Source organism: Salmo salar, unplaced genomic scaffold, assembly GCF_965601325.2.
Source record: "Salmo salar unplaced genomic scaffold, fSalSal1 ptg000206l, whole genome shotgun sequence".
Classification (NCBI taxonomy): Eukaryota; Metazoa; Chordata; class Actinopteri; order Salmoniformes; family Salmonidae; genus Salmo; species Salmo salar.
In genome coordinates this window covers 136,104-151,446 of record NW_027675329.1, presented here as the reverse complement: position 1 = coordinate 151,446, position 15,343 = coordinate 136,104, and the positions used below count along the sequence as shown (strand labels likewise).

The 15,343-nt window shown below is 44.3% G+C and overlaps 1 protein-coding gene across 2 annotated transcripts; it reads right to left on the bottom strand.

Moving 5' to 3' along the window:
• Nucleotides 1–3,717: 3,717 nt before the first annotated feature.
• LOC145867105 (tripartite motif-containing protein 16) lies at nucleotides 3,718–13,660 on the bottom strand. Of its 2 annotated transcripts, XM_082971149.1 has the most exons (7): nucleotides 13,017–13,660; nucleotides 12,489–12,584; nucleotides 6,412–6,645; nucleotides 5,503–5,662; nucleotides 5,318–5,377; nucleotides 5,016–5,086; nucleotides 3,718–4,213 (listed from the first exon to the last, which is right to left on the bottom strand). In XM_082971149.1, exons 1-7 carry the CDS (start codon nucleotides 13,611–13,613, stop codon nucleotides 4,205–4,207), a joined length of 1,227 nt encoding a protein of 408 aa, XP_082827275.1. In that variant the 5' UTR covers nucleotides 13,614–13,660; the 3' UTR covers nucleotides 3,718–4,204. The 2 variants fall into 2 exon arrangements, with proteins under 2 accessions (XP_082827275.1, XP_082827274.1); XM_082971148.1 differs by having other exon boundaries at nucleotides 3,718–5,086.
• Between the last annotated feature and the right edge of the window lie 1,683 nt (nucleotides 13,661–15,343).

Below are 15,343 nucleotides of genomic sequence, written 5' to 3'. Positions count from 1 at the left end.
TAGCCGAGCAGCTCACAGGAAGGACAGGAAGAGGAGAGGAGTTGTCTGGTTGTTGTTCCCTTCCAGAGATGGAGTCCATTTAGCCGAGCAGCTCACAGGAAGGACAGGAAGAGGAGAGGAGTTGTCTGGTTGTTGTTCCCTTCCAGAGATGGAGTCCATTTAGCCGAGCAGCTCACAGGAAGGACAGGAAGAGGAGAGGAGTTGTCTGGTTGTTCTTCCCTTCCAGAGATGGAGTCCATTTAGCCGAGCAGCTCACAGGAAGGACAGGAAGAGGAGAGGAGTTGTCTGGTTGTTGTTCCCTTCCAGAGATGGAGTCCATTTAGCCGAGCAGCTCACAGGAAGGACAGGAAGAGGAGAGGAGTTGTCTGGTTGTTGTTCTTCACCTCCCTCATTGTACCTTTCTTTTCACACACGTCCGTTCCGTTTAAATTCAGTCAATTCATAGTCATTAGTTTATAAAGTCTCGGGATAGCATTCATTATTAGTGTTACATAGATTTCTGAATTGACAGAATTGAAACTCATACACTGAAGAATTCACAGATGCTCTTTTTGAAATGTTTACACACACACACACCTCTTTCAATAGTTGTATTTTTTTAAAACATTTTTTACACTTACCGGTCATGTTCTTTCCTGTACTTGAATACTTATTAAATTATGTTTTTATAGTCAGTTGTTTATTAATATCTCATTTAGACTTAATCTGCTCATTTCTTCCCTACACCTTCGCAGATCTAAGACAAGATGAAAGTAAAAACATTCTCTTCCTAATTCATTCTTTTCCCATCTGTATTTTGTCAGGCCAGTGAACATGGTGTTAAACTGTACTATTTGTATGGACCCTAGGTTACCCTTTCCCTTAGTTATCATACTAACTGTATGTCCTATAACCTTAATTAGTGCTCCTGCTCACCTGATGTACCATGCCAGGTGTGTATAATACTGACGTTAATGAGAGAGGGAAGGGGTTAAGGTGTGGTCCTGCTCACCTGATGTACCATGCCAGGTGTGTATAATACTGACGTTAATGAGAGAGGGAAGGGGTTTTAAGGTGTGGTCCTGCTCACCTGATGTACCATGCCAGGTGTGTATAATACTGACGTTAATGAGAGAGGGAAGGGGTTTTAAGGTGTGGTCCTGCTCACCTGATGTACCATGCCAGGTGTGTATAATACTGACGTTAATGAGAGAGGGAAGGGGTTAAGGTGTGGTCCTGCTCACCTGATGTACCATGCCAGGTGTGTATAATACTGACGTTAATGAGAGAGGGAAGGGGTTAAGGTGTGGTCCTGCTCACCTGATGTACCATGCCAGGTGTGTATAATACTGACGTTAATGAGAGAGGGAAGGGGTTAAGGTGTGGTCCTGCTCGCCAGGTGTGTATAATACTGACGTTAATGAGAGAGGGAAGGGTTAAGGTGTGGTCCTGCTCACCTGATGTACCATGCCAGGTGTGTATAATACTGACGTTAATGAGAGAGGGAAGGGGTTTTAAGGTGTGGTCCTGCTCACCTGATGTACCATGCCAGGTGTGTATAATACTGACGTTAATGAGAGAGGGAAGGGTTAAGGTGTGGTCCTGCTCACCTGATGTACCATGCCAGGTGTGTATAATACTGACGTTAATGAGAGAGGGAAGGGGTTAAGGTGTGGTCCTGCTCACCTGATGTACCATGCCAGGTGTGTATAATACTGACGTTAATGAGAGAGGGAAGGGGTTAAGGTGTGGTCCTGCTCACCTGATGTACCATGCCAGGTGTGTATAATACTGACGTTAATGAGAGAGGGAAGGGGTTTTAAGGTGTGGTCCTGCTCACCTGATGTACCATGCCAGGTGTGTATAATACTGACGTTAATGAGAGAGGGAAGGGGTTAAGGTGTGGTCCTGCTCACCTGATGTACCATGCCAGGTGTGTATAATACTGACGTTAATGAGAGAGGGAAGGGGTTAAGGTGTGGTCCTGCTCACCTGATGTACCATGCCAGGTGTGTATAATACTGACGTTAATGAGAGAGGGAAGGGGTTAAGGTGTGGTCCTGCTCACCTGATGTACCATGCCAGGTGTGTATAATACTGACGTTAATGAGAGAGGGAAGGGGTTAAGGTGTGGTCCTGCTCACCTGATGTACCATGCCAGGTGTGTATAATACTGACGTTAATGAGAGAGGGAAGGGGTTAAGGTGTGGTCCTGCTCACCTGATGTACCATGCCAGGTGTGTATAATACTGACGTTAATGAGAGAGGGAAGGGGTTAAGGTGTGGTCCTGCTCACCTGATGTACCATGCCAGGTGTGTATAATACTGACGTTAATGAGAGAGGGAAGGGGTTAAGGTGTGGTCCTGCTCACCTGATGTACCATGCCAGGTGTGTATAATACTGACGTTAATGAGAGAGGGAAGGGGTTTTAAGGTGTGGTCTTTACTCCCAAATGTCACTTAAATATAGCTTCCAAATGAAGAGAGACAATGATACATAAAGTCATCTGGGGGAAAAAATGATATTTTATGGACAACGGTGGATGGTTCTTAAAATAACCTTTGTGTTATTGGACTCTTCAAAGAGCTGTTTCACTCCACGGCAAACTGCCATGGAACTTCACCTGCTGGCGATGAGAAGTAGGTGGTCAGCTTCTCCCTCACCTGGAGTGCCTGTCTGGGGGCGTTGTTGGCACCTGCCCTGGTGACATCAGGTAGGTGACCATTTGGCGTGCCCATCTCCATCCGGAGCGGCTCCTGGAATGACCTCCGCAGGTAGTTGTGGAGAACACGTGGCCTTCACGCAGGCATCGACATTTGAGGGGCTGAGACCAAGCACTCTCCGATACATTCTCCACCGGGCTGCCAGAATCCCAAAGGCGCATTCAACAACTAACCTTGCCCTGGACAGTCGTTTGTTAAAGATCCTTACAGGCTTTGGCAATGGCAGCTGGCGTCCAGCGTAGGGCCTCATGAGGTTGGGTCTTAAAGGGAAGGCCTCGTCGCCGACGACGACGTGAGGAACAGGTCCCAGGTCTTCAGCCCCAGGGAGTGATGCAGGTGGTGGAATCTCCAGGGTGCCATCCTGAAGTGCCTGGCCAAAGGCAGAGTCCCGGAGGGTCCCGCCATCACTTCCCATAAGCACCAACATCGACAACACGGAAACAGTAGAGGGCATCTACTACAGCCAAGAGTACAACTTCATATGTACCCTTGTACACATTGTACAATTTACAATGTGACCCAGTTCAACGGGTCTGAACAGAACTGGGGGACGTCAGACATGAAGATGTCTAAACACAACTGGAATATCATTAGTTTGTGATTCATTGTTAATGGATTTTCAATCAGGAACACAGAGGAACAACTTGACAACATAACAATGTGTGGGTGGGTGGAGATCTAATATTGTTTTGTGACAAACACTAAAGCATGATATTCTAATAAATCTACACCCTATTCCCTACGTAGAACACTACTTTAGACCTGGTCAGAAGCACCGTAGTGCACTACGTAGGGAATAGGGAACCATTTGGAACAGAGACCAGTAATTCCCCTGAATATCTTTCTCTTCCTCATCTGGTTTCTTTAACAGCCCTTCACTCCTCCCCTCTTCCTCTTCCTCCCTTTTCATTCTATTCTATCAGCCACACCACTAGCTCACCTCCACACAATCCATTTACAAGTTAAAGACTCACCTTGGAATAAATAACAAAGGAAAACTATTACTAGATGAAGTTTAGTGTTGGATTTTTTTATTTCCCATCACCATAAATCATATTTAAATCACTGAACAGTAGCAGACCTAACTTCATCTGTTCCTGACTCTGGATAGTGGATTAAAAAGACCATCAATCTCCAATGATATTAAAGTACTATTCTGAACATTACTGATATACTGAGTGGCAAGTCCAGATATCTGCTGGTTTTATTGTTTGGTCAATAGCACCACCTGCTGGACAGGTTTAATGTTGCTGGACTGAGCAGTATGGGAGGATGAAAGATGACACATTTAGGGCCGGTTTCCTGGACATCTACATTGAACATGCTTTTTAGTCCAGGACTAGGATTAATCTCTGTCTGGGAAACCAGTCCATATACTTTAGTAGAAAGTAAGTGATTCCAGCTTGTAGTGGACTGACTAGTCCTGAATTGTCCTTTTGTTCCTGGACCATTTTCCATGCAGCTCCAGGTGACAGAGAAACATCAATTAGGGCCGAGCTGATCAATGATACTGAGGAGAATTACATAGAGACAGAGAACCAACTGAGAAAACATATCAATGGTTCTGAATGACAACCAATATACATCAACACCACACATCATGATTCATGGAAATGGACCCTACTACAGTTTAACCAGCTCAGCTATAGACTACACCAGCATGACTAGTATCTATGTGGACCCTACTACAGTTTAACCAGCTCAGCTATAGACTACACCAGCATGACTAGTATCTATGTGGACCCTACTACAGTTTAACCAGCTCAGCTATAGACTACACCAGCATGACTAGTATCTATGTGGACCCTACTACAGTTTAACCAGCTCAGCTATAGACTACACCAGCATGACTAGTATCTATGTGGACCCTACTACAGTTTAACCAGCTCAGCAGTACTATAATAGATATTAAACCCAGGATAGAGGGGCTGAGTGAATGTGGTCTGGACTCTGTGGAGGAGGGTCATTGTGTCAGAGACCCTGTAGAAGGACAGAGTACCTGCCTTGTGATCCAGGTACACTCCTACTCTGGAGGACTGAGGGCCTGATACTTTAGTCTCAACATTATTGTGTATGAAATAATAACCACCTCTAGAGCACTGTAAACTCCAGGACTTGTTATTGTATCCAAATATATTATCTGTCTCTGTTCTGCTGATGTCTTTATGTGAGACTGCTGTAACAACATTACCACTCCACTCCACCTCCCAGTAACAGCGTCCAGACAGACCCTCTCTACACAGAACCTGACAGTAGTTGGTGAATCTGTCTGGATGGTCAGGATATGGTTGGACTTGGTCTGTATAGGTCACCTTTCTGTTCCCTTCAGACAGAGAGAGGCGTCTGTGTGCTGTGTTTGGGTCCAGTGTGAGCTGACAGGAATCTGGGAGAAGAGCAGAGACCAATGAGGGGAGTCAGAACAATAAGTTAAGTCAGATACTGTATCTACCCTGTCTTTGATTAGAGCACAGCAGAGATCAAATCAGAGAAATATGAGGAGTCAGATAGATACCCAGTCTTTGATTAGATCTACTATTGCTATATATTTCTAGAGGGATTGTTAGGAGTGGCAGTAAAAAGAGACTGTTAGTTACTTCACAATAAAGAGACTCACATTGTAACAACTGTTCTCTGGTCTTGGGCTCTGGAGGCAGAACAACCTCCACTATATTCACTACAGACACACAAACACATTGACAGAGAGAGGGAATGTTATCATCATACCATATTCCACATGTATATGACTAGTAGGGAACTTTCAATGGTCTAAAGTTGATGTTCTGATTGTTTTCAACACACCTGTAGTGGAGATCTTGGTCCATTCTCCTTTAAGGAAGTCTTCTAGTTTCTCTCTCAGTTCAGACACAGTCTTACTCACATCTCCAAAGTACTGAAGAGGACGGACAACGATGCTGGGTAAGTCTGAAGATACACTGATACTGGAGAGAGACTGATAACTCTGGAGAGAGAGCGACAGAGAGAGAGAGACAGAGAGAGAGAGGGACAGACAGAGAGAGAGAGAGAGAGAGAGAGAGACAGAGGAACAGAGAGGCACAGAGGGACACAGAGGGCCAGACAGAGAGAGGGACACAGAGAGAGGGACAGGGGGACACAGACAGAGGGACAGGGGGACACAGAAAGCGGGACACAGAGAGACAGAGGGAAAGAGAGAGAGGGACAGAGAGAGAGAGAGGAGGGACAGAGAGGAGGGACAGAGAGGGGGACAGAGAGAGAGAGAGAGAGAGAGAGAGACAGAGACAGACAGAGAGAGAGACAGAGAGAGAGACAGAGGAACAGAGGGACAGAGAGAGAGAGGAGGGACAGAGAGAGAGAGAGGAGGGACAGAGAGAGAGAGAGGAGGGACAGAGAGAGAGAGATAGAGGAGGGACAGAGAGGAGGGACAGAGAGGGGGACAGAGAGAGAGAGAGAGAGAGAGACAGAGGGACAGAGAGACAGAGGGACAGAGAGAGAGGGGGACAGAGAGAGAGAGAGAGAGAGAGAGAGAGGGACAGAGAGAGAGACAGAGAGAGAGAGAGAGAGAGAGGGACAGAGAGAGAGAGAGAGAGAGAGAGGGGACAGAGAGAGAGAGAGAGGGACAGAGAGAGAGAGAGAGAGAGAGAGAGAGAGGGGAACAGACAGGACAACATAAGATGAATAGTTTGACATGAAGTTAATTTCATATCACATGTAACAAGACAGTTTAGTTACCTGGAGGAAATGGATGTGATCCTCTGTGTGTGAGAGCTGCTCCAGCTCAGTGCTTCTCTTCCTCAGCTCAGCTATCTCCTGCTTCAGTTGCTCCAGGACTCCTTCAGCTTCACTCACTTGATCCTTCTCTTGGGCTCTGATCAGCTCCTTCACCTCAGAGCTCCTTCTCTCAATGGAGCGGATCAGCTCAGTAAAGATCTGATCACTGTCCTCCACTGCTGCCTGTGCAGAGCGCTGTTAAGAGAGAGAGAGAGAGAGAGAGAGAGAGAGAGAGAGAGAGAGAGACAGAGAGAGAGAGAGAGAGAGAGAGAGAGAGAGACAGAGAGAGAGAGACAGAGAGAGAGAGAGAGAGAGAGAGAGAGAGAGAGAGAGAGAGAGAGAGAGAGACAGAGAGACAGAGAGACAGAGAGACAGAGACAGAGAGAGAGAGAGACAGAGAGGGACAGAGAGAGAGAGGGACAGAGGGACAGAGAGAGAGAGAGAGGGACAGAGAGAGACAGAGAGAGAGGAGGGACAGAGAGGGACAGAGAGAGAGAGGGACAGAGAGGGACACAGAGAGAGAGAGAGGGACAGAGAGAGAGAGAGAGAGAGAGAGGGACAGAGAGAGAGAGAGAGAGAGGGACAGAGAGAGAGAGAGAGGGAGAGAGAGGGACAGAGAGAAAGAGAAGAGAGGGACAGAGAGAGAGAGAAGAGAGGGACAGAGAGAGAGAGAGAGAGGGACAGAGAGAAAGAGAAGAGAGGGACAGAGAGAGAGAGAAGAGAGGGACAGAGAGAGAGACAGAGAGGGACAGAGAGAAAGAGAAGAGAGGGACAGAGAGAGAGAGAAGAGAGGGACAGAGAGAGAGAGAGAGAGAGAGAGAGAGAGAGAGAGAGAGAGACAGAGAGACAGAGTGACAGAGAGACAGAGAGAGAGAGACAGAGAGAGAGAGAGACAGAGAGAGAGAGAGACAGAGAGAGGGACAGAGAGAGAGAGAGAGGGACAGAGAGAGAGAGAGGGACAGAGAGAGAGAGAGAGGGACAGAGAGAGAGAGAGAGGGACAGAGAGAGAGAGGGACAGAGAGATAGCAGTTAGTTAATACTAGTATCTCTACTTGCAAATTCATCTTCTGCACATCTATCACTCCAGTGTTTAATTGCTAAATTGTAATTATTTCTCCACCACGGCCTATTTATTAACTTACCTCCTTTATCTTACCTCATTTGCACATCTGTATATAGACTTTTCTATTGTGTTATTGACTGTACGTTTGTTTATTCCATGTGTAACTCTGTTGTTTTTGTCCCACTGCTTTGCTTTATCTTGGCCAGGTCGCAGTTGTAAATGAGAACTTGTTATCAACTGGCCCACCTGGTTAAATAAAGGACTTGTTCTCAACTAGCCTACCTGGTTAAATAAAGGACTTGTTCTCAACTGGCCCACCTGGTTAAATAAAGGACTTGTTCTCAACTGGCCCACCTGGTTAAATAAAGGACTTGTTCTCAACTGGCCTACCTGGTTAAATAAAGGACTTGTTCTCAACTAGTCTACCTGGTTAAATAAAGGTTTCATTAAAAAGTGTAGCAATAACTTAACTTTTCATTATTTAGACAGACTCCTCTAAATAATAAATATAATAAAATAACAAAAAAACAGTTAAATGCTAAGTACTATACATAGGTTTTATTTAAAAAATAACAATAGAACCTATTTAGTACTATAATGGTATTTACTAACATAATATTATTACTATAATAGTTTCTAAAGGGGTTCTAGGCTACCCTACCCTAGAATTAGGGTTCAGGATAAAACAGGTTATACGTAGGGTTAGAGTTTCTGTACAGCACTTTGTGACATCTGCTGATGTAAAAAGGTCTTCATAAATACATTAGATTGATTGTTAGGTTCAGGGTATTTAAAGAGATAAACTGTATGGGTTTATATCTCTCTTGCTCCTCCCTGTGGTCTTCTGTGGGAACTACATACCTCATTCACCACACTTGATAGGCTCATAATCTGAGGTAGCAACTGAGTCAGAGCTACAAATCAATGATCTCCACCTATCCATTAGGTTTACAACTCAGTGAACCTGCGCAGCATTCTCTCTATTTGATGTCTACGAACCAACAGATTTCAACGATTATCATATTACCCAGCAGCCATTTAGAAACAAATAAAAAAAGGTTATTTCTTTTTATTCTTTCTTCTGACTGTTTAAATCGGTCACATCTTGAAAAAGAGAACAGGGACATGCGATTTGTTGAGAATTTACACCTTTTAATATATAAAAAAAAAATATATATACAGTTAACCATGACCAGAACATGTTTAACGTTTGATGGTTTTGCGCCAACCATCCCTGTAGGTCACTACAATCTATAACCAGGTGAACAGTGAGCTTCCTCACCAAGTAGCTGTAACCTAGTTAATAATAAGTTACCTGAGGTAAACCTACAAGGATAGTTAATAATAAGTTACCAGAGGTAAACCTACAGGTTTAGTTAATAATAAGTTACCTGAGGTAAACCTACAAGTTTAGTTAATAATAAGTTACCTGAGGTAAACCTACAAGGATAGTTAATAATAAGTTACCTGAGGTAAACCTACAAGGTTAACGCGGGCTGGAAGAGAATTACTTCAAAACCACAGCAAACAGCTGGGACATATAGTAATATTATATATATATAATATTATATCACTGGGCTCCTCTGTGCTAACAAACCCTGTGTACCACCCCTCCCCTGTTTAACCTTGAATTTCGTTCAGAAAAACACTTCCACATTTAGCAAAACGAACCAACTCTTTACGGATCTGTTCAGTGGTAATAAACGGAGGCAGATTAGACACCACTACTCTTGTCGAAATCAGCACCAACACAACCCCTCACATAAATCATACTGGTAACTAGCCGGGTAACAAGACTCACCTTTTACATTACCACAACCACCGCCTTGTTCATTCTGGATACAGAGTGTATATGTTCCTCTCACACCTGTTCACCGACCAGGATCAATAATTCCTCCACACCATTCTCCACAACGCACCTGAAGAGACAGCGTTTCTTCTCCACTCGGTTGAGGACATCAAACTACCCTACTCCCTCCTCAACTCTAACCGATAAACAGCGGAAACCGATAAACAAACCCTCCCACCATGACAAAATACATTTGGAAAATAGGCAAAAGAATAGCTGCACTCTTTACGAACGACAAAACCTCACGTTACCAACTTCTTCTTCTTCTATGGTATAATGGCGGTCCTCAAACCAACGTTAAAGGAGCGTGGCGCCACCTACTGTGCTGGAGTGTGTTCAATCACGGTTTACACCATTTCTAAATCCTCCTACCTAACTCAGTACTTCTGAGAAAATAAAAAAGATCCCTACTAACTTCTAATAGACCCTCCCCCATCCCCCAAATCCCTTCCAAACCCCCATCATACCCAGTCCAACCTCAATGACCCTACACTTCAATCTTTCCCTCTCTTCAACATCCTTACAACAATATAACAACACATGCTCCACCGTTTCATTGACAATACCCTCCAGACACAAACCATTCACATGCTGCCAACCAGATGGAAGGACCAGTTCAATGTACAATGTCCTAAACACAATCGAGTAAACACCACCTCTTCCTTCCTAATCTGACCTTTGAACCTTGGTCCCACCGACCTTTCTTTGGAGGGCATATAAATGCCGTCCCTTGTGCTCAGAGTCCCATCTCTTCTGCCACACATCTATCAAAATGGCCCTGATCTCACATTTGTCCTCACCTCTACCCAGTGGAACATTAATATATATTATATCTTGTTTTAAAGTTATTTTAGCTAACTAGTCTACAATTTCATTCCATTCCACACCTGAATGTGCTGGGACCCAGCAGAATCTCACTACTAGACCCATTCTCTCAATTCTCCATAATAACATTAATACCTCCAATAGTAGGTCACTCCTAATAGATTTACCAGATGATAAACTATTCAATACAGACAGAGAATCTGAGGATACTATAATTCTAACAGGCTGTACGTCCTCCACCCACTGGAGGACAACTATTATCACCAACAGTTCAACTGAGTACACTGACAGTTCATCTGTTAGTCTTCTACATATCTGCACATCACATTCAGGAAGGTAAACACCTGCTCCTGTGGGCCCACTATCTGGGCCCTTGGATCCATCTGTGAAAAGAGGTAAAAAAGCATAACAACTTCTACCAATGTAATTGTCAACCAGTTTCCCTTTATCACTGACTTCTGACCCAATCTTTCCTTTTGTCTACCAAGGTTAGATCAACAACAGGATCTGGGAGTAACCATGGAGGAACATCCCCTATCACCACAGAAAAGGGCCAACCTCCAACTCCCTGAAACTACTCTCATCAGCAAGCTTTCCCAACTGTCCAACCAAAACCACTGCCTTGTCTACTAGTATATTCCCAACAGTCATCTAGAACAGTAGCAGTGGGATGCTCAACCTCACAGCCTTTCAACCCAATAAGCTAATGACAATTTATTATGTCGTATATCCAAAGGCATCTCACCTGCCTCAACTGGACTATAATATAAATCCATGATATTATGGGATACAAAATGGGAAAAGGGGAAATTATGATAACACTAAAAAACACCCTTCTAACTAACCCTACACTCATTAAACCCACTACCCCATTCCACTACTTTGACCCTATCTGCTCCTGCACCAGGCCAACTAACCCTACACTCATTAAAACCCACTACCCCCATTCCACTACTTTGACCCTATCTGCTCCTGCACCAGGCCAACTAACCCTACACTCATTAAAACCCACTACCCCCATTCCACTACTTTGACCCTATCTGCTCCTGCACCAGGCCAACTAACCCTACACTCATTAAAAACCCACTACCCCATTCCACTACTTTGACCCTATCTGCTCCTGCACCAGGCCAACTAACCCTACACTCATTAAAACCCACTACCCCATTCCACTACTTTGACCCTATCTGCTCCTGCACCATGCCAACTAACCCTACACTCATTAAAACCCACTACCCCATTCCACTACTTTGACCCTATCTGCTCCTGCACCATGCCAACTAACCCTACACTCATTAAAACCCACTACCCCCATTCCACTACTTTGACCCTATCTGCTCCTGCACCAGGCCAACTAACCCTACACTCATTAAAACCCACTACCCCATTCCACTACTTTGACCCTATCGCTCCTGCACCAGGCCAACTAACCCTACACTCATTAAAACCCACTACCCCATTCCACTACTTTGACCCTATCTGCTCCTGCACCAGGCCAACTAACCCTACACTCATTAAAACCCACTACCCCCATTCCACTACTTTGACCCTATCTGCTCCTGCACCAGGCCAACTAACCCTACACTCATTATAAACCCACTACCCCATTCCACTACTTTGACCCTATCTGCTCCTGCACCAGGCCAACTAACCCTACACTCATTAAAACCCACTACCCCATTCCACTACTTTGACCCTATCTGCTCCTGCACCAGGCCAACTAACCCTACACTCATTAAAACCCACTACCCCATTCCACTACTTTGACCCTATCTGCTCCTGCGACCAGGCCAACTAACCCTACACTCATTAAAACCCACTACCCCATTCCACTACTTTGACCCTATCTGCTCCTGCACCAGGCCAACGGCCTGGGAGGACGGGACACCACCACTCAACACACCCTGGAACTCTTCTGAAGTCAAATCTAGTATGACCAAATACTTCTCTGCAGCTGCCACCAAAACACATTTTTTTTCTGTGATTTACATTCCATTTCTGCGGTACAGTTGATAACCATTTGCTATGAACACTAAGAAGCCAACCTTACTGAAGCATATATCACTGGTTGGCCCATCCCTCTGTGCTGTCACAGATCTACTACTCACAGGGATCCTCTCAGGATCCCTCAGCCTTGACCCATCCTCCTCTACTTTCTTCACTGCCTCAGCAGTGACAACCTGTTCCCAACAGTGGGGTCAGTGGGATTGGATAGGGGCCCCTCTACCTCTCTCTCTCTCTCTCTCTCTGACTGGAGGAGACAGGTGAAATGGTGTGTCTCCTCTGGTCAACAATACTCACCTTGAGAGACTTCACAGCCTGTTGGAGCTCCTTCAGCTCCTTCTCTCTCTCCTGGAATCTCTGCTGGACCTTCTGCTGACTCATCCCCAGCTGCCTCTGTGGAGAATCACTCTTCAATGAGCTATCAAGCTTTATTAGTCCAGTAGATCAATAGTATAGTAATGTGACATAGGGCCCATAGAGAGGAAGGTCTAAAAAATGGATGGTCCATTTACTAAATGATATTTATTTGTTGCTATGTGAATGATTATAGTTTTTATGGTAGGACTACATGTATCAACAGGTTGAGACTGAACTTTGGACTCATAAAAGCCCATTCAGAATGATAATAGTGTTTGACATTATAAAATGGTGATACATCTGGAGAATCTGGGTTGACATATCAATATACTCAAGGTTTGTGTTCATATTTGTTCTGCTGAGGATTCATTTCATTTGAATGATCTCATATTCAAACAGCCTTAGTTCCTACTGTATCTTTAATTCTTTGTTTATCAGACAGTCACCAACAAGTTGTTCTGGTCTTACCTGTTTCTCAGTCCTCTCTGCTGCAGCTGACACTGTATCATGGCCTTTATGTTCATCCATTGTACACATCAGACAGATACACTGCTGATCGGTACGACAGTAAACCTCCAGCAGTTTGTCATGATGAGAGCAGATCTTCTCCTGTAGTTGTGCGGTGGCTTTGACCAGCTTGTGCTTCTTCAAAGCAGGAGATTCGTAGTGAGATTGGAGGTGAGTGTCACAGTAAGAGGCCAGACACACCAGACAGGACATGAGGGCTTTCTGCTTTCTGGTCCCAGTGCAGAAATCACACGCCACATCTCTAGGTCCAGCATAGCACAGAGCAGGAGGGGGAGCAGCCTGGAGTCCTGTCTTCTTCAGTTTCTCCACCAGCTCAGCCAACATGTTATTTTTACTCAGCGTAGGCCTCGGACTGAAGGTCTGTCTGCACTGAGGACAGCTATAGACCCCTTTCAGAACATCCTGATCCCAGCAGCCCTCAATACAGCTCCTACAGTAACTGTGTCCACAGGGGATGGTGACTGGTTCCTTCAGTAGATCCAGACAGACAGAACAACAGAACTGGTCCTGGTCCAGCAGAACTCCCTGTTGAGCCATTTGGACGGTTGTTCACTCTCACACAGACAGACGACACAGAGACTCAGATCAGTTTCGTTTCCTCAGAAGAGAGTTTGTGGGAGGGGGAGGGACTTCCTGGTTCTGCCAGAGGGGTGGGGTTAGAGGGAGGGAGGGGTTAGAGGGAGGGAGGGGTTAGAGGGAGGGAGGAAGAGAGAGAGGAACTGCATGCAACAGCAAGAGGGAGACAAATAGTCTTGTTCCTTGGTTAGAGCCCTTAACATGGAATAAATGAAATAATGAATCTTAAAATGTGAGTTATTAGAATATAAAGGGTAACAGTTTCTATGAAGTACATATTAGAATTATTTTAATGACCTTTATAATGCCTTATAATACACTTATGTGTTCTAATAAGCAATAAGGCCTGAGGAGGTGTGGTATATGTAAGGATTGCGGACCTGGTGGCAGTGAAGTCAGACGCAGGAGAGCAGAGATAGGTAATAGCCGGAGCAGTTTAATACAAAACGAACCTACATGGGTACAAAACCCGATGCGCACCAGTAACAGAGTACAAGCACTTACAAACAAACAATTCCACACAAGGACATGGGGGGAACAGAGGGTTAAATACACAACAATTCATGATGGAAATGGAAACCAGATGTGTAAGAAAACAAGACAAAACAAATGGAAAATGAAAAAGTGGATCCACAATGACTAGAAGACCGGTGACGCCGACCGCCGAACAAGGAGAGGAAATGACTTCGGTGGAAGTGGTGACAGTATATGGCTAATATACAGTACCACGGCTAAGTGCTGTTTTTAGGCACGACGCAAAGCGGATTGAGAATTATGTAACACTTTCAAAAATACAATCAAATAAAAATGTTATTGGTCACATACACATATTTAGTAGATGTTATTGTGGGTGTAGTGAAATGCTTGTGTTCCTGGTTCCAACAGTGCAGTAGTATCTAACAATACACCCTAATGTAAATGTCACAGGTGTCGTAGGGTTTAGACCAAGACGCAGCGGGAAAATGTAAACTCATCTTCTTTTATTAAAGGACAAAGAACAGGCCAGTAAGGCACAAAGCTATACACAGCAACAATCTGCCACAAAACCCCCATGACTAACAAACTCCTAATTATAGGACCTTCAATCAGAGGCAACGATAACCAGCTGCCTCCAATTGAAGGTCCAACCCCAATAAACTAAACATAGAACTACAATAGACAAGACAGAACATAGAAATACACTAACATAGTCTATGTTCTAACAAACCCCTGACCACATAAAACAAACACCCCTCAACCTAAATACATAGCCCGAACCACATAAACCAAACACCCCTCTACCTAAATACATAGCCCGAACCACAGGATGCCTATTTAAAAACACTTTTTCAACATTTCAAGATAGCAGTTAGTTCAGTTTGATCTTATTAAAGACAGCTGTATCATTTTTTAAATTCATTTTGACATATTTTTTGGGACCACTTTTTTTGCTCTGTTTGAAGGCTGTCAGCTTCTTCTCAGGAAGAGAATCACTTAGCCTTTCAACTAATTTTCAAATGATAGGATGCCTATATTAAAACACTTTCTCTACATTTCAAGATAGCAGTTAGTTAATTTTGATTATATCAAAGACAGCTGCTACTTTATTTTATTAATTTTCACAATTTTATTTTTTTACCCAAAATGATTCTAAGTCCACAGTCTCTGTCATTGAACTATGTTGAGCCGTGTGCCTGGTGATTGAACAGGTT